Raw genomic sequence first — 19,867 nt, 5'->3', positions numbered from 1 at the left:
ACAGCACTAACCCCCAACGGCGTGTAGGAAGGCATCAGGTCCATCACTGACCATAAAGGAGAGAACTCTTGTCCCGAATCAGCAACACCACCCCAGCTGAGGAGCTAGTCAATGTCTTTGCTCGAATTGACCGGGACAGCAACGAACCAGTGATGAAGGCCTTGACACTTGAGCAGGACACGGCACTGACAGCGAGCACACACGAGGCGAGACACGGCACTGACGGCGAGCACACACGAGGCGAGACACGGCACTGACGGCGAGCACACACGAGGCGAGACACGGCACTGACGGCGAGCACACACGAGGCGAGACACAGCACTGACACTGAGCACACACGAGGGGAGACACGGCACTGACACTGAGCACACAGGAGGGGAGACACGGCACTGACACTGAGCACACACGAGGCGAGACACGGCACTGACAGTGAGCACACACGAGGCGAGACACGGCACTGACGGCGAGCACACACGAGGCGAGACACGGCACTGACACTGAGCGCACACGAGGCGAGACACGGCACTGACGGTGAGCACACACGAGGCGAGACATGGCACTGACAGCGAGCACACACGAGGCGAGACACGGCACTGACACTGAGCGCACACGAGGCGAGACACGGCACTGACGGTGAGCACACACGAGGCGAGACACGGCACTGACAGCGAGCACACACGAGGCGAGACACGGCACTGACGGTGAGCACACACGAGGCGAGACACGGCACTGACGGTGAGCGCACACGAGGCGAGACACGGCACTGACAGCGAGCACACACGAGGCGAGCTGACAGTGAGCACACACGAGGCGAGACACGGCACTGACGGTGAGCACACACGAGGCGAGACACGGCACTGACAGCGAGCACACACGAGGCGAGACACGGCACTGACGGTGAGCACACACGAGGCGAGACACGGCACTGACGGTGAGCGCACACGAGGCGAGACACGGCACTGACGGTGAGCGCACACGAGGCGAGACACGGCACTGACGGTGAGCGCACACGAGGCGAGACACGGCACTGACGGTGAGCGCACACGAGGCGAGACACGGCACTGACAGCGAGCACACACGAGGCGAGCTGACAGTGAGCACACACGAGGCGAGACACAGCACTGACGGTGAGCGCACACAAGGCGAGACACGGCACTGACAGCGAGCACACACGAGGCGAGACACGGCACTGACGCTGAGCACACACAAGGCGAGACACGGCACTGACAGCGAGCACACACGAGGCAAGACACGGCACTGACGCTGAGCACACACGAGGGGAGACATGGCACTGACGGCGAGCGCACACGAGGCGAGACACGGCACTGATGGCGAGCGCACACGAGGCGAGACACGGCACTGACGGTGAGCGCACACGAGGCGAGACAGCACTGACGGCGAGCACACACGAGGCGAGACACGGCACTGACAGCGAGCGCACACGAGGCGAGACACGGCACTGACGGCGAGCGCACACGAGGCGAGGCGAGACACGGCACTGACGGCGAGCGCACATGAGGCGAGACACGGCACTGACGGCGAGCACACACGGGGCGAGACACGGCACTGACGGCGAGCGCACACGAGGCGAGACACGGCACTGACGGCGAGCGCACACGAGGCGAGACACGGCACTGACGGCGAGCGCACACGAGGCGAGACACGGCACTGACACTGAGCGCACACGAGATGAAATGTATTCTGTGCAGCATCAACACACTCAGAGTAGCCGTACCAGATGGCGTGCCTGGGCGGGTCCTCGGGCTGCACTGACCAGCTGGCAGAGGTTTTTACTGAAATGTATGACCTCTCCCTGTCCCTTTCTGTGGTCCCCACAAAGCATCAACCATCATACCAGTTGCAAAGCGGTCACCAGTAAAATGCCTCAACAATAGCAGACTGGTTATGTCCCATGTTACAAATGCCATCCCTGCTACTCTGGACCAGCACCAGGCAAGCAGATCAACTGAGGACATCATCTGCATTGCTCTGCACATTGTACTGGAGCACCAGTAGCGGACAGACGCCTATGCCAAAATGTTCTTTATTGAGATGAGAAAATTTGCAAGACACTGGAAATCCATTCAACATGCCTGATGTGCTGGAGGAACTTAGCAGGCCAGGCAGCATCTATGGAAAAGAGTAGACAGCCAGACCTGTTTCAGCCCGAAATGTCAACTGTACTCTTTTCCATAGATGCTGAGTTCCTTCAGCATTTTGTGTGGATCACAATAGATGTGTCTGGTGTAAAACTGAAAATGGAGCTGGATACAGGGTCAGCTTTGTCTATAAATCCGGAGGCTGACTACAACAGACTTGATCAGGACCTGTTTTGGTCACCCTGCTAGAGGAAAGAAGCTATTAAGCTGGATAGAGTGCAGAAGAGATTTACAAGGATGTTGCTGGGACCTGGGGAACTGAGTTATGGAGAGAGTTTGTGCAGGCTGGGAATTCTTTCATTGAGAGAGTGAGTGTGATCTTCTTGAGGTGTATAAAGTCATGAGGGGCATCGATAGGGAGAATTTTCAATCTTTTCCCAGTACGAAGGTTAGAGGAGAGAGATTGAATCGGAGCCTGGGTGGGGGGCAAATGTTTCACCTAGAGAGTGGTCTTTATGGAATGAACTAGGTACAAAAACAGCATTTGAAAGGTATTTCAATAAGCAGGAAAGGTTTGCACGGGTTCCCAACCTTTTTTTTTGTGCTGTGAACCAATACCATTAAGCAAGGGGTCTGTGGAGCCCAGGTCGGGAACTCTTGGAGAACCACTTTCGAGGGCCACAGACAGGCAAGTAGGACAGGCTCCAGTAGATGTGTCTGCACTGCTGAGGGTCTCTTTCTGAGCCGTCTGAGCCCATGACCCTCTGACGGGATCTCCTGGCCTGTCCTGCAGGACTTACTGCCCTGCGGGGAGGACCCTCCTCCCAGCCCTGAGGATGAAGAATGTCCAGGTGAACAAGCTAATGCAAGGAACTGTGTCTTTCCCCCCACCCCCACAAGTCTGGAGGGATAGCGGGTAAATGGGACTGGCTCGGGTAGACATTTTGGCTGCCATAGGTAGCATGGACTGTTTGTATAACCGCCACTCTAAAGAGAAAGCATCTCTGATGGTCTCCGCAGTTTGGTAATTGGGGCATTGGGGTTTCTCTCCTCTTGCCCCTCACTGACCAGGCGTGGGGGTGGCAGGTCGGGATACGCAGAAGGATCCAAGTTTATTTCTCTTCATTCCATCCACTGTAGGATCGGACCTCAATCAGATTCTGGGCGACCTGCTTATGTACAACTTCACAAGCAACCAGTGGCAGCGGATCGTTCTCGACCCCTCTCCGGTAGGTCACAGCTCTGCCTCTCACAGAGGGGATTGGTTCATATTAGTTCGTTGTCTCGTACACCAGCGTGCTCCCGTGAGTCTCACAGTGTAAACAGTTCCAGGGTTGCTAACGCAATACAGCAGAATGGTCGGCTACAGTTGTACAATCTGCAACGATGCAACAACTTTATAGTTCAGTTTTTGTGCATCTCAAAGAACTTGAGGTTCAAAGTAACTTTATTTTAGAAATACCTATTTGTTACCGTGCACTAGAGTTGCAGAGGGATGGGAACCAGAGTGCCAGAACAGTTAGAGGAGGGGCTGTGGAGACAAAGTCGGGAACAAAAGGTTGAACGTGGTGCAACTAATGTCCTGAGATGTGTATGTTTCAATGCAAGAAGTATTGTAGGAGAGGCAGATGAGCTCAGGGCACGGATCAACTCTTGGTATTGAAGCCATTAATGAGACTTGGTTGCAGGAGAGGCAGGACTAGCAGCTCAGTATTCCGAGATTTTGTTGTTTTCAACGTGACAGAACAGGAGAGATTAAAGGAGGAGAGGTGGTATTACCAGTCAGGGAATATGTCATGGCAGTGCTCTGTCAGGACAGACTGGAGAGTTCGTCTAGTGAGGCGTTATGGGTGGAACTGAGAAATAAGAAAGGTGTGACCATGTTAATGGGGCCATATTACAGACCATCCATCAGTACTAGGGATTTAGAGTAACAAATTTGTATAAAAAAGTCACAGGCTGTTGCAAGAAGACTAAGTTTGTTACAGTAGGTGACTTTAACTTTCCACATATTGACTGGGACTCCCATACTGTAAAAGGACTAGATGAGATAGAGTTTGTCAAATGTGTTCAGGAAAGTTTTCTTCATCAGTTCATAGAAGTCCCAACAAGACAGCGTGTGAAGCTGGATCTGCCATTGGAGAATGAGACAGGGCAGGTGACAGAAGATTGTGTAAGGGAACACTTCGCATCGCATGACCACAGTGCCATTAGTTTTGAAGTGAATATGTAAAGGTAGGTCTGGTCCACAGGTTGAGATCCTCAATTGGAGAAAGGCCAATTTTGACGGTATCAGGAAGGATCTGGCAAGAGTGGATTGGGACAGGCTGTTTTCTGGCAAAGGTGTGCTTGGTAAGTGGGAGGCCTTCAAAAGTGAAATTTTGAGAATACAAAGATTGCATGTGCCTGTCAGAATAAAAGGTAAAGAGTAGGGAATCTTGGTTTTCAAGCGATATTGAGACTGTACTTAAGAGAAAAAAGGTGCATAGTAGGTATAGTGAAGTAGGAACAAATGAGGTACTTATGGAGTATAAGATATGCAAGTGAACGCTTAGGAAGGAAATCAGAGGGCTAAAAGAGGTCATGAGGTTGCCCTAGCAGACAAGGTGAAGGAGAATCCTAAGAGATTCTGCAGATGTGTTAAGAGCAAAAGGATTGCAAGGGACAAAATTGGTCCTCTGAAAGAGCAGAATGGTAATCCATGAGTGGATTAATGACAGGAGAGATACCAGAGGATTGGAGGAGAGTCAGTGTTGTTCCATTGTTTAAAAAAGGCTCTAAACATAAACTAGGAAATCATAGTCCAGTGAGTCTGACATCAGTTGTGAAAAAATTATTGGAAGTTATTCAAGGGAACGGACGTATCAGTATTTGGATAGACATGGACCGATTAAGGACGCATGGTTTCATGTGTGGTGGGTCTTGTCTAACCAATCTTATATAGTTTTTCGAGGAAGTTACCAGGGAAGTGGATGTTATCTATGTGGACTAGCTAGTCATTTGACAAGGTCCCGCGTGGGAGGTTGGTCAGTCACTCAGCATTCAGGGTGCGGTAATAAATTGGATTAGACTGTTTTACTGAGGTAGCAAGAAATGTAGACAGAGCCCAAGGAGGGGAGGCTGGTTTCTGTGTCCACAACTCTGCATTTTCTTGTGCTCTCAGGCAGAGCAGTTGCCATACCAAGCTGTAATGCCCCTGGATAGGGTGCTTTCTAGTTGGCGTAGCCTTGAGACGGGCAGAGGGGAGTCTGGTTTCTGAGGTGTGCCAAGCCTACCCAGGACTCTTTGTGGCTGCTGCACCAGCGTGGTGGGCGTGCGCGGCCAAGCCACTGGGCTGTCCAGAAGCACCGGAGAAGTGTAAAGGTGACTGCTTGGGAGGAGGTGACAAGCAGTTTGCACTGTGTTCCCCGCAGGTCCCCTCACTCCAGAGCCCAAAGGTGACTGGGCCAAGATATTGGGTGGAACGGGAGCCGAGCCAAGTCTTGGTGCGTTGAGGCGGGAAGGGCGGGGGGGGGGGGGGGGGGGTCCACTGGCAGCGGCAGCACACAATCCCGGGGACTGAGTCTCTCTCCTTCCTTCCCTCTGCAGGCGGCCCGGCACGCTCACAGTGCGGTGGAGTGGCGGGGAGGAATGGTGGTGTTCGGCGGGCAGCTGCAGAGCGGCTCCCTGGCCAACGACGTGTGGCTGTACGAGCCGGGCCCCGAGCGATGGAGGCTGCTGCGGCCCCGCAGTGCGCGGGCCCCCCCCGGGGCTAGCCGCACACGCAGCCGCTGTGGTGGGGCAGGAGCTGTACGTCTTCGGAGGTGAGTGTGGGCTCGGACTGCAGCAGTCTCTGGGATGGAGAGGGAAGGGGGAGTGGGTTGTGGTGGGGGGAGGACAAGAGCTCCTATGTAGCAGGATGTGAATCAGACAACGAGAGGACCATGTGGAGACTGAGGCTGGAGTGAGAGTGAGTGCACAGGCAGTCCCCGGGTTACGAACGAGTTCCGTTCCTGAGTCCGTCTTTAAGTCGGATTTGTACGCAAGTCAGAACAGGTACATCTGGTATTATTTAGCGTCAGTCAAACGTTTGTCTTAGTATATAGTTTATATTTTACTTTTCTATGCATATAAAACACTTAAGAACGTATGTTTCAGCGCCGGGCTCAGGAAATTAAACCACTGTTGTTTAGTAATAATTGTAGCTTTCATCAGGGCAGGGCCTTTCACATGCTCCATTATTCTCACTTTATCCTTTACCTGTATCCTTTAAAATTATTCCGATCATTGACCGACTGTAGCCTAACGCTTTTCCAATGACCGACGGTGTTTCACCTCTTTCCGATCGCTTTATTATTTCCACTTTATTTTCAATCTGCAGATTTTATGTTCTATCGCTGAGCAGCAGTGAACCGTCTGATTGACCAATTAGAGTTCTGTTTCGGGACTAGTTGACTTGATCAGCACTTCTGTTCAGCACTTATTGTTCAGGGTCGCACTTAGTAAAAAAAAATACAGCAGCAGCCACGGGTGGCAGGTCCTCTGCTCCCCCAGGTCCTAAAATCCACCTGCAATGGGACAAGTGGGGGTGGTGCTGACTGGAAACTAGACACTCAACACAGTGTTAACAGCAACGACTTAAAATGGCGGACGGCGTTGTGATCCGACTTAAAATAGTGGACGGCGTTCTCCTCCCTCCGTTCGTAAGCACGAGTTGTCCGTAAGTCGGACGTTTGTAACTCAGGGACTGCCTGTAATGTTGCACCCCTCCCAAACTCTGTTCCTTCCATCTCCCTGTAATGTCTTGGCTCCATTTCCTCAGCCCTGTGACCTGCCACGTAATACCCCCCCCCCCCCCCCCCACCCTGCCAAACCCGTGGGGCCTCTTGGAAAACTTGTACAGCTCAGGGCGCCGGAGCTGGGAGTTTAATTCTGCTGTCATCTGTAAGGGTCTTCCCCGTGACCACGTGGGTTTCCTCCCACAGTCCAAAGATGTACCAGTTGGTAGGTTAATTGGTGATTGTACATTAGGGTAGGGTTAAATCGGGGGGGGGGGGGGTTGCTGGGCTGGGAGGGTCTGTATCTCAATAAACAATAAAGAAACAAAACCCCACACCCTGCCTCGTAACACTCCCTGTCCCCTCTCTCCCCCAGGACGGACTGACGAGGACCGGTTCAGTGCTGCCATGTTCCGTTTCCACCTGGAGCGTTGGGTCTGGGAGGAGGTGATCCCCACGGGAGGGAAGAGCCCAGCTGTGGCCGGGCATTCCATGGTCTTCCACCCCGCCTCGCGCATGCTGCTCATCCACGGAGGCCACCGGATCTCCCCAAGGTAAGGGACAATCGCTGCGTTTCCCACCCTCCAGTGAGAGCCTGTCCCATGTTACATCTATCGTCATTTCCAGAGTACAGTGTACTGTTCTGGTCACTCTGAAGGAGATGACTCCCCAGCACGTTGCCTGGGACAGTGGGTTCTGGTTAAGTGAAGAGACTGGACAGGGTGGGTCTGCTCCCCCTGGAGCAGAGGGGACTGAGGGAGGCCCTGGCAGAGAGGACAACGTTATGAGGTGGTTAATAAGAAAGTAGATTGAATAAGAAAACTGCAGAACAGTACAGGCACTTCATCCCGCAATATTGTGCCCACCTTTTAACCTACTTCACTATTCATCTAACCCTTTCCTTCCACGTAGCCATCTGTCATTCCTTCATCCATATGTCTTTCTTAGAGTCTCTTAAATGTCCCCTACAGTGCATTTCATACTCTTGCCACTCGTTAAAAAAAAAAACACCTTCCTCTGGCACCCCCTGTACCTTTTCTCCAATTGCTTTTTAAAGCATGTTCTCTTCATTTAAAAAAAAGAAACTATGTAGAGGTACAGCTTGGAATAGACCATTCTGGCCCTTTGAGTCGTGCTGCCTAGCGACACACCGAATTAACACTAGCCTAATCTCGGAACAATTTACAACGACCAAGAGACCTAGTAACCGGTTCGTCTTTGGACTGTGGGAGGAAATCAGGGCACCCGGGGAAAAGCCACATATTCACGGGATGCTGGAATTGAACTCTGATGCCCCCAGCTGTAGTAGCGCTCTGCTAACTGTGACACCCTCTTGTGTTGGTCGTGGCTGCGCTGGCTGTTCACTCTATCTACTGTGTGTGCCTCTTATCATTTTGCCCACCTCTGCCAAATTGATAAACTACAAGCTGGAGCTTCTGTACAAATGCAATGCTGGAGGAACTCAGGCAGCATCTGGGGGGGTGGGGGGGGGGGGGCATGTGGGATGCTGCTTGACCTGCTGAGTTCATCCAGTGTCGACCCTTTGGAAACTGGCCGTATAGAAGTGGTTAAAATGATGAGAGGCTTAGATCTTTTCCCCAAGGTACGGGCGTCCAAAACTAGGGGCTGGAGGTTTAATAGGGACTTGAGGAGCAACCTTTTCCACCCAGAGGGTGTGAGTATAGGGAATGGGCTGCCAGAGGAAATCGTTGAGGCAGGTACATTTAAGAAGCTCTTGGAGGGGTATGGGTCAAACAAAGGAAATTAGGACTGTAGGGTTGGCAGGGATTGTTTGGGCCAAAGAGCCTGTATCCATTCTGTATTATTCAGTGACCCTAAATGGACAGTTGGCATTTCAGGTCTTCTATGGGTCGAGAGAGTGGAGGGTGAAGAATAGGGCAAGAACTGGCACGCGATTGTGGGCAGGCCGATTGCCGTCGACTGTCCATTTCCTTCCACGGATGCTGCCTGACACTCTGTGTCCATTCAGTTTCCTCTCTGGAGTCTGCTGGCGGAAAGCGCAGGTTTGGGGTCAGGGGACCTTCCCTGGGGGTTGGGGGGGAGGCTTCAGATCGGAAGTGTGCTGCTTGGGGGGGGTGGTGGAGGGTGGGACTTGCAATATCTGTCTCAGTCTTTGAACCTATGAGGTGGACGAGGCTGCGTCCCACGTGCTGGTGAGCAGGATCAGTTCGGGTGTTCAGCATCGATGTGATGGGCCAAAGGGCCTCGATCTGAGCCCCCATGGGCTGTCCATCCTTTGGCCCGCTGCTCCCAGCGCTCTGCCGCAGCGTTGCCCAGATTCAGGGATTTCACAGCCCTGCTGTCTCTCACACAGGTTCAGCTACCGGACGAACACAACACACGCCTTCCACGTAGACCAGCGCTACTGGAGCACCTTGAAGTCTCGTCCCTCGGCTGCCAGCCCCGGGGAGCGAGCCTTTCACTCCGCCACCCTCATCGGCAACTACATGGTGGTGTATGGTGAGTCAGGATCACAGCGTGACTGTGAGGGTGGGACAGCTCCGTGGCTCTTCGCAGGATACGGTCTCATTTGGTGTGTGTGTGTGAACCTAGGGGAGAGATTCGGGACCTTCAGAGGAGCAGGAGGGCAAGTGACATCTCAGGGAGGAGAATGGGTGACGTCTCGGTGTGGTGGGTGACCCCTTGGGGAGTGGGAGATTGCTCCGGTCTGACCCTATCCCCCTTGTGGTTTAGGTGGAAATGTTCACATTCACTACCAGGAGGAGAAATGCTACGACGACAGGGTCTACTTCTACCACCTGGGCTGCCACCAGTGGGTGTCCGGCGAGGAGCTTGGGTTGCTCATCAGCACCGGAGATGGTAAGGATGACTGATCTGCCACTGCCAGAGGCAGGTGATGGATGGCCCTTGGATATGTGTGGGGCTCCCTACGCTGGGAGGCCTCCACTGTGTTACAGAAAGTAGTAGGGAAGCAGCTCCTTCAGCCCATTTCATCCATGCTGACCGATATTCCACTTGCTTGCATTTGGCCCGTATCCTTCAAATCAGGGCGTTCCCAACCTTTTTTATGCCATGAACTAATACTGTTAAGCAAGGGGTCCATGGACCCCAGGTTGGGAACCCCTAATCTAAACTTTTCCTAGTCATTGTACCTTCCCAGACACCTAAATGTTGTAATTGTTGTTGCTTCTTCTGTGTACCCAGCACCCCCCCCCCCCCGATTCCCTTTTCAGTCTTGCCTGTCTCACTTTAAATCTGTGCTATTCAGCACAGTCTGTGACAAAATGGGAAGAAACATTTCCGTGCAATGCACACAAAATGTTGGAGGGACTCTGCAAGTCAGGCAGCGTTAATAGAGGGTAATAAAAAGGTGACGTTTAGGGTCAATACCCTTCATCAGGACTGGGAAACAAAGGGACTGAAACATCAACTCCGTAGATGCTGTCTAACCTGTAGAGTTCCTCCAGCGTTTTGTGTCTGTTGCTCAAGATTTCCAGCAATCTGCAGAATCTCTTGTGTTTAGAAACTCAATAGGTGTTTAGAAACCCTTCAAATAGTTCCAGAGCTGGTCAGCACAAAGAGGGGAGAAAAAACCAAACTGGACAGTGGGTCAGGCAGCACCTGTGGAAGGAGATGAACAGTTGGCATTTTGGATCGAGACCTTTGTCCTGACTTGGGTCAGATATTGAGTGAAGTTTCCTCAGCTCTCCGCCATAAAACACACTGTGGGGATCTGATGATCACGCTGCCTCCTGCTGTTCTATAGAGGCAGCGTGCTGTGTGTTGGAAGCCAGCTGTTGGTCTGTCTCAGTGGAACCAGGGATCCTGCTTGGACAGTGGCAACTGCTTTGCTTTGGCACAGAGGCAGTGTTGGAGGGCATTTCGATGTCATACTGGGGAGTGTAGTGCCGTTAGAAATGGTTTGTTGTTGTCAGATTTACCAAGGTACAGTGAAAAGCTTGCATACTGTTCATGCAGATCAAATCTTTACACAGTACATTGAGGTAGAAGAAAATAAAAACGATGACAAAGCAGGATAATATGTAACAGCTGCAGAGGAATGGGCTTCCCGGTAAGGTGGCGGCATGTTCGATTGCAGCGGCTTCTACAGGGTCAACCAAAGATGTTATTGTCTTCCTTAAACTTATTTTTTACGATTGCAAGACCCTGCTTCAAGGACTGCAGGTCTACCCCCCCCCCCCCCCCCCCGTCAGCAAGTTGCTCATTGGCGATGAAGCTGGAAGAGCTGAACTTGATGCGGATTGAGCTGCTGCCTGCGTCAGAGAGGCGTCGGAGGAGTGGAACAGCAGGTGATCGCCTTGGTCACTTTTCTTGTGATCGCAAGACCCAGTTGGACGTTGTTAATGTGGAATGCTGCAAGCTCAATTCACCGATTAATTGGTGGACGGCAGGGGAGCTGCGTTGGCCTCGGTCGTAGCAAGGACTAGCCCTCAAGCTGCAGTGCCACCTGTTTACTGCTACTCGGGAGAGAGGTGTTGGAGTCAGTGCAATCCACCGAAGGCAGTGAGGTGTGGTGTTAAAAGCTGCAACCAGTGCTGCCCCCCAGTGTTTACTCAGCAGATGGCAAGCTGTATTGAGTTCAACTGCGACTCAGGGTCTTGGACTAAATTTCTTTTGTGTGGCTCTATTTTCCTGATATCTTGTACATGCTATGTTATTTGTGCAATACATGTCTTGTGCTACGTGTGAATGTTGGCACTGTGTTTGTTACTCTGGCACTTTGGACCCGGAGTAACACTGTTTCGTTTGGCTGTACTCATGGGCGTTCATGTATGGTTGATAGACAATTAACATCAACTTGGAAGTGCTAACAGTAAGATGCAAGGTCATATAACAAGGTATATTAGTCCAATTTATCGTATTCGGAACTGTTTGATAGTCCTTAAGCCTGGTGTACGCACTATCAGGCTTTTGTATCTTCTGCCAGGGGGAAAGGGAAGAAGAGAGAACGTTGGGGTGAGTTGCTTATGTTGAATGTTGGGGTGAGTTGCTTATGTTGAATAAGCAACATAAGCTTATCAGGCTTTTGTATCTTCTGCCAGGGGGAAAGGGAAGAAGAGAGAACGTTGGGGTGAGTTGCTTATGTTGAATGTTGGGGTGAGTTGCTTATGTTGAATGTTGGGGTGAGTTGCTTATGTTGAATGTTGGGGTGAGTTGCTTATGTTGAACGTTGGGGTGAGTTGCTTATGTTGAATGTTGGGGTGAGTTGCTTATGTTGAACGTTGGGGTGAGTTGATTATGTTGAACGTTGGGGTGAGTTGATTATGTTGAACGTTGGGGTGAGTTGATTATGTTGAACGTTGGGGTGAGTTGATTATGTTGAACGTTGGGGTGAGTTGATTATGTTGAACGTTGGGGTGAGTTGATTATGTTGAACGTTGGGGTGAGTTGATTTTGTTGAACGTTGGGGTGAGTTGATTTTGTTGAACGTTGGGGTGAGTTGATTATGTTGAACGTTGGGGTGAGTTGATTTTGTTGAACGTTGGGGTGATTGATTATGTTGAACATTGGGGTGAGTTGATTATGTTGAACGTTGGGGTGAGTTGATTATGTTGAATGTTGGGGTGAGTTGATTATGTTGAACGTTGGGGTGAGTTGATTTTGTTGAACGTTGGGGTGAGTTGATTTTGTTGAACGTTGGGGTGAGTTGATTATGTTGAACGTTGGGGTGAGTTGATTTTGTTGAACGTTGGGGTGAGTTGATTTTGTTGAACGTTGGGGTGAGTTGATTATGTTGAACGTTGGGGTGAGTTGATTATGTTGAACGTTGGGGTGAGTTGATTATGTTGAACGTTGGGGTGAGTTGATTATGTTGAATGTTGGGGTGAGTTGATTATGTTGAACGTTGGGGTGAGTTGATTATGTTGAATGTTGGGGTGAGTTGATTATGTTGGCTGCTTTACCGAGGCCGTAAGTGTAGACTGAGTCTATGGAGAGGCTGCTTTCAATGATGTGCTGAGCTGTATCCACACCCGTGCAGATTGTTTGGTCACAGCCAGAGCAGTTGTCGTACCAAGCTGTGAAGCATCCAGACAGGATAAAAAATTGGTAATGGTCGACAGGAGCAAGCCAGATTTCTTTAGGCTCCTGTGGAAGGCAAGGCATTAGTGGGCTTTCTTGGCAATTATATCTCCATGATTGGACCAGGACAGGTTGTTGGTGATGCTCTGAACGGTCTCGACCTCAGTACTGTTGTGTAGACAGGAGGATGTGCACCACCCCCCCTTCCTAAAGTCAGTGTTGTCATGACACCATGTCATTAAGCTCTCTCTCTGCTCCCTCTGCTGCTGAAGCCCTCATCTCATTTTGGAGAATGAGGCGATGCTGGGCACAGTGGTAGAGCCACAGCCTCACTGCTCCAGAGCTGAGGGTCAGTCCCGTCCTCTGCCGCTGTCTGTGAGGAGAGAAGGCAAAAGCCCTCACCCTCCCCCCCCCCCCCCCCCCAGTGTGAGGGATAGTCTCAGGGGGGATGCGGAGAATGAAATGGGAATTACTATAAACAGAAGGTGGTTGGTTAGCACAGACTGAGTGGGCCAGAGGGACTGTCTCCATTTTCCTGATCAGACTGACCTGGAGGCCAAAACGTTGCTGCCTCAGTAAGGCAACCAGACCCCTCCCACCCTGGCAATTCTCTCTTCTCCCCTGCCATGTACCACCAGGCTCAAAGACAGATTCTACCCCATTGTTATGAGACTATTCCTAGTGTTGAGATTAACCTCACAATCTACCTCGATATGATCGAGCGCCTCATTGTCTACCTGCACTGCTACACTTTATTCTGTATTCTGTTATTGTTTTACCTTGTTCTACCTCAGTTCACTGTGTGATGATCTGATCTGTATGAACAGTGTGCCAGACAAACTTTCACTATCCATCAGTAAAGGTGACAGTAATAAACCAATTTGCTAGCCCTGGTTCTCTCCCCACAGACGCTACCTGTCCTGCCGAGTGTTTCGGTGTTCCAGTTTGTGGATTTTTTATTTAATGTGATATGAATTGTCCATCTGGAGGTGACATCTGCGGGATATCGTGCTGCACTGGCTGGTGGAAGGGAAAGTCATGGAGGCAAGGGTGCCCACAGCCTCAGACAGTGCTCTCTGAACCTGTCCTGCCGGTGTGTCTCTGCAGGTTGGGAGAACCGGTCGCTCCGGGGACGCTACGCCCACGTGACCGCGCTGATGAACGGGAATGTCCTGCTGATGGCGGGGGGCTTCAGCGGGCGGCCCCTCGCTGACCTGGTGGCCTACAAGGTTCCCATCTTTGTGTCCCAGGTGTTGGTGCAGAACGTGAGTGTCGACCGGGGCTAGGGAGGGGAGTGGGTGGAGAGCAGGGTCCCTGGGAGAATGAGAGGCCGGGCTTCCCTGGGCACGGCAGGGTGGGCTGAGTGACGGGATTGGCCAGAGCGGAGGAGGAGAACAGGGCGGTGGGTGTGGAGTGTTGTTTGGCTGGATTGGAAGAGGTTTATGCGGGGATGTGTAGTGGATAGGTGGGAGGCCATATTGTTTGGGGGTGACATGGAAAGAGGTAGGTGGGCTGTTTTGAGGACCTCCCTCAGGACTCTCAGACGCAGATGATGCAGCAAACCGCGTGGGTGTCGTGGCAGTGGGGGAGGAGGGTTTGTCCTGTGTACAGGGTAAACAGCCTCCAGCCCCAATGCCCAGAGCTGGTTGTATCTGTGCCCAGGTGTACTGAGGCAGTGGGCTGGGAGGGCCAACACTGAGCGGTGGTGAGTGCCCTCTCTGTACGAGGCCGCCTGTGACCAGTGTTTGACTGGGGAAATGGCCCAGCATCAGCTGACCCTGTCTCTGTCTCCAAACCCTGCTCTCCGCTCCTCCCTCCTCCCCCGTCCCACTCCCTGTGCCTCCCTTCCCTCTTCCCCTCAGGTGCACTTGGACTACTGCTCACTGTACGGAGAGGAGACCTCCTGCAGCAAGGACCCTGAATGTGTGTGGTGTCAGTCGGGCTGTCAGACGTACCAGGCTCACAGTGCGGTGAGTGTGGGCGTTTGTGTGGAGGGGTGGTGGGGGGGAGTGTGATCTGTGTTGGGTGCGGTCCTGACCTCGGGTGCTGTTTGTCAGTGGAGTTTGCTCGTTGCCACCCCCCAACCCACTCTCTCCCCCTGGTGTACGAGGCTGGGCCTTGAGGTACAGGGACCCCTGGGCTCTCTTCCTGGGTAAGTGGAACCTGTGCAAGGAGGACCTATAAAGCTGCAGAGCTTTTTGCTAGTGCTGTCTGGGAGGGTTTACCCTGGCATTTCAGGTGGTGTGACTGTGAGCTGCGGTCGCAGCGAGTGGAGCACAGGAGATTGAGGGGAGATTCAACAGAGCCACACAAGGTCAAGAAGGACATTGATAGAATGCAAGCAGGCTTTTTCCAGGGGCGGGGGGAGGGTTGGATGAGGCTAGAGCTTGTGGTTATAGATTTAGGTGAAAGGTAAAATATTTAAGGTTATCTGAGGGGGAAATGCCCTCAGTCAGAAGGTGGGGGCAAGTGTAGAACAAGCTGCCATTGGAAGTGTAGATGCGTGTTTACGAAGAGTTTGGATTTGAGGGATATGGAGGGGTATGATCCAGCTACAGGTAGATGGGATGAGGCAGAAGACTGGGCTGGCATGGACCAGATGGGCCAAAAGGCCTGTTTCTGTCCTGTAGTGCTCTTTGACACTGAGTAGAGGAGGTGACGGAAGGTTGACGTTGGGTCAGTCCTGCTGATGGCGCAGTGAGATCAGCGTCGGACTCCGGAACGGAGGTTCCTGTCGGGCCGTTCCCGAGTACGCTTTCCATCCGTGCCGGGTTGAGTGAGGGTCGAGCTTGCGACTCGACCTCGTAAAATAAAGAAAAATACTGCAAAGTGTCTGTATGGGGAGGTGGAGCGCCACGCAGTCTTTCTTTCTGCACCTTATAAGGCATGAAAATGCCCGATGCTGGCCGCTCGAGTTGATGTTGTCGTCATCGTCATCGTCATCGTCATGACATTGGGTCAATTCATTCTAAAGGAAGGGTGAAAGGGACTGACAGTTAATGTGTGTTTTATTTCAATGCAAGGAGCATTACGGGTAACTCAGGGCCTGGATTACCACGTGGAGCTATGGTGTTGTGGCCATTACAGAGAGGGACAGGACTGGCAGCTCAATATTCCTGGGGGGGTTTCAGTGAGATAGAGAAGGACGTGAAAGAATTGAGGGAGTTGCTTGATTGGACAGGGGGAATGTCACAGCTGTATTCAGAGAGGACGTCCTGGAGGGCTTCTCCACTGATGTGGTACGAGTAGAGCGCAGGAATAGGAAAGGTGTAATCACTCAAACGGGTTTATACTATTGGCCTCCCAATAGCCAGTGGGGGAGAGCAGAGCAAATGCAAAAGCAGATTATGGAAAGATGTGAAAGCAACATGATTGTTGTGGGAGACTTCAAACTCCCACAATATATGCTGCCGCAACTAGTGGCCAAGATGACAAGAATCAATGCAAGGGTGCGCTGTAAGGCGGTGGTCAGACTGCGTGTGGAATATTTGTGAGCAATTTTGGGCCCTGTATTTAAGGAAAGATGTGCTGTCCTTGGAGAGGGTCCAGGTGGAGGCTCACAGGAATGATCCCAGAATAAAAGCATTGACAATATGAGGAGTGTTTGATGTCTCTGGGCCTGTACTCAGTGAAGTATAGAAGGATGAGATGCTGACAGGCCTAGATAAAGTGGACATAGAGAGGATGTCCTTACTATCGTTCCTTTCAGTTAGTCCTGACGAAGGGTCTGGGCCCGAAATGTCGACAGTGCTTCTCCCTATAGATGCCGCCTGGCCTGCTGTGTTCCACCAGCATTTTGTGTGTGTTGCTTGAATTTCCAGCATCTGTAGATTTCCTCATGTTTGATTGAGAGGATGTCTTCATTTGTGAGAGAGTATAGAATCTGAGGGCTCAGTCTCAGAGTATGGGGATGTTCCTTTAAAACAGATGAGGAATTTCTTGAGTTGTGGGGGTGGAGTGTGAGGCTGTTAAATTTGTTGCCACACAGGCCAAATCGTTGGGTGTATTTGAGGCAGAGATTGAATGGTTCTGATTGATTAAGGGGTTAAGGGTTTCAGGGGGAAAATGGGAGAGTGGGGTTGGGGGAAAGAAACCAGCCATGATTGGTGGAGCAGTGTGAGTGTTAGGGCCAGCCAGCATGGTGTATGTGGGGCAGGTTGTGTCTTACAAACAATTGCCATTTTCAAAAAGTTTGAGGATTGTCATGGATGGTGTGTTCTCTCCATGGTGTGTGTGGGTTGGTCACGGTTTGATTCCACAGTGTGCCTGCGTTGGTCGTGGGTGGTGTGTCCCCGGTGTTCATGGTTTGGTCACAGTTGGCCTGTTCTCTCCACAGTGCCCCCACGTCGGCTGTCTGGGCTTGGCGAGCCTCCTCTCGAACTGCCAGTCCTGTCTGGTGTTTGGTCAGAGCCGGGCGCAGCCCCCACAAGCGCCGGGGGTCTTTGGATGGTGTGTTCAGACCAGCTCCTGTCTCCCTGTTGCAGGTAAAATGACCCCTTGTTCAGTAAGTGGAAGTGTGTGAGGGATATTGAAGTCGCCATGGAGAGCTGTCAGTGCCTGTAATGTTCTCAGTCTGGGTCCAGGGGCACTAAAACCGTAAGGCAGAATTGGACTATTCAATCTCGGCTGATTTATCAACCCTATTCTCCTGCCTTCACACCCTTACCAATCAAGAACCTATCAATCTTCGTTTTAAATACAATTCATAACCTATTAGCCTCCATAGCTATCTGTGGCAATGGATTCCACGGATTTGCCGCCTTTTGGCTGAAGAAATTCCTCCTTGTCTCTGTTCTAAAGGGACATTCTTCTACTCTGTGGCTGTGCCCTCTGGTCATAGATTTTCCCACTATTGGAAATAACCTGTTCACGTCCACTCTGTTGAGCTCTTTCGATATCTGATTAGTTTCAATGAAATCCTCCCTCGTTCTTCGAAACATCAGCGATACAAGTCCAGAGCATCAAATACTCCTCATACTCTTTCATTCCCGGGACTGTTCCCGTAAACCCTCTCCAATATCCTTTCTTAGATATGGGACCTGAAATTGCTCAGAATGCTCCGTATAGCATCCAGCCAATGCCTTATGAAACCTCAGCATTACATCCTTGTTTTTATATTCTAGTCCTCTTGAAATGAATGCCAGCATTTGTATTTGTGAACAGGAGCTGGGAGCTGTTCAGTGTTTCTTCCTGTCTGTCCACCATGGCCCTTTCCAGCTCTGGGATCCCCCCCAGAGCTGCTGACACCTTGCATGAGGCAGTCTGATCCCAGGAGGACGTCTCAGTCCGCCTGTGGGGTGTTTTTCCCCAACGGGGCACCAGCCCCAGACGTTTGTGAGTTCTAGTACCAGAGACCTGGGTCTGATGCCAACCCTGTCACTGTCTGTATGGAGTCTGCACGGTCCTCCTGTGACGGGGCATGGGTGCCATCTCCCCCTCACCCGCCAGGTACCCAGTTTCCTCCCTCTTACTGACAATGATGGGTTAATTAGGCATTACAGGCGTAGGATCTGGAGCACTTGATGAGAATATGGGGAGAATAAAATTGGTATTGGTTTATTATTGTCATATATACCAAGGTAGAATGAAAAGCTTGTCTTGTGTACTGTTACTATAACACCATATGATATAGGAGCAGAAGTAGGCCGTTTGGCCATCGAGTCTGCTCCACCGTTCAATCATGGGTTGATCCAATTCTTCCAGTCATCCCCCCCTCCCCTTTCAACCCATACCCTTTGATGCCCTGGCTAATCAAGAACCTCTTTATCTCTGCCTTAAATGCACCCAATGACTTGGCCTCCACAGCCGCCCGTGGCAGCAAATTCCACAGATTTACCACCTTCTGACTAAAATAATTTCTCTGCATCTCAGTGTTAAATGGATGTCCTTCAATCCTGAAGTCGCGCCCTCTTGTCCTGGAATCCCCTACCATGGGAAATAACTTTGCCATATCTGATCTGTTCAGGCCTTTTAATATTCGGAATGTTTCTATGAGAACCCCCCTCATTCTCCTGAACACCAGGGAATACCCCCCAAGAGCTGCCAGACGTTCCTCATACAGTAACCCTTTCGTTTTTGGAATCATTCTTGTGAATCTTCTCTGAAGCCTCTACAATGTCAGTATATCCTTTCTAAAATAAGGAGCCCAAAACTGCACACAATACTCCGTGTGGTCTCACGAGTGCCTTATAGAGCCTCAACATCACATCCCTGCTCTTATATTCTATACCTGTAGAAATGAATGCCAACATTGCATTCGCCTTCTTCACCACCGACTCAACCTACAGGTTAACCTTTAAGGTATCTTGCACAAGGACTCCCAAGTCCCTTTGCATCTCTGCACTTTGAATTATTTCCCCATCTAAATAATAGTCTGCCTATTTATTTCTACCACCAAAGTTCACCGCCCCCCCCCCCCCAACCAAAATAGGCTTGTCCTCATGACTGTAAACCTTTGGGATCTATCAAACCCATTATAACATAACACTTGTACTCAGTAACAGTTGGCACGTGGCCAAGTGGTTATAGTGCTCGTCTAGTGATCTGAAGGTCGTTAGTTTGAGCCTTGGCTGAGGCTTGTGTGTGTGTCCTTGAGCAAGGCACTTAACCACACATTGCTCTGCGACGACACGGGTGCCAAGCTGTATGGGTCCTTATGCCCTTCCCTTGGACAACATTGGTGGCGTGGGGAGGGGAGACTTGCAGCTTGGGCAACTGCCGGTCTTCCATTAAAAAAAAATTGCCCAGGCTCGAGCCCTGGAAATTTTCCAAAGTGCAAATCCATGGTCTATTGAGACTAACAGAGGCCTACACACTCAGTAACAATAACAGTTATGTTCACACTTATGGTCCAACAGTGCATACGGCTGAGAGCATTCAAATGAATTAAGTGATTACAGGACCTCCAGTCCATTTGTTAAGGGGTGTTACATATCTCTCCATTGGGATTGACACAACACTCGATGATTTCCAGATGTGTCATATGCC

General features: G+C 51.1%; 1 protein-coding gene across 1 annotated transcript in view; it reads left to right on the top strand.

The window, feature by feature from the left end:
• The window catches only part of megf8 (multiple EGF-like-domains 8), a 179,892-nt gene that overhangs the window by 15,228 nt on the left and 144,797 nt on the right, over positions 1-19,867 (top strand). The window contains 9 exon segments of the mRNA XM_073046496.1: positions 3,240-3,328; positions 5,688-5,840; positions 5,842-5,902; positions 7,233-7,410; positions 9,192-9,337; positions 9,572-9,697; positions 13,988-14,145; positions 14,743-14,850; positions 17,217-17,364. Coding sequence (XP_072902597.1) covers positions 3,240-3,328; positions 5,688-5,840; positions 5,842-5,902; positions 7,233-7,410; positions 9,192-9,337; positions 9,572-9,697; positions 13,988-14,145; positions 14,743-14,850; positions 17,217-17,364 — 1,167 coding nt within the window.

This window comes from Hemitrygon akajei, chromosome 1 (genome assembly GCF_048418815.1).
Source record: "Hemitrygon akajei chromosome 1, sHemAka1.3, whole genome shotgun sequence".
NCBI lineage: Eukaryota > Metazoa > Chordata > Chondrichthyes > Myliobatiformes > Dasyatidae > Hemitrygon > Hemitrygon akajei.
The sequence above is the reverse complement of the archived record's forward strand: the minus strand, read 5'-3'. Positions and strand labels throughout refer to the sequence as shown.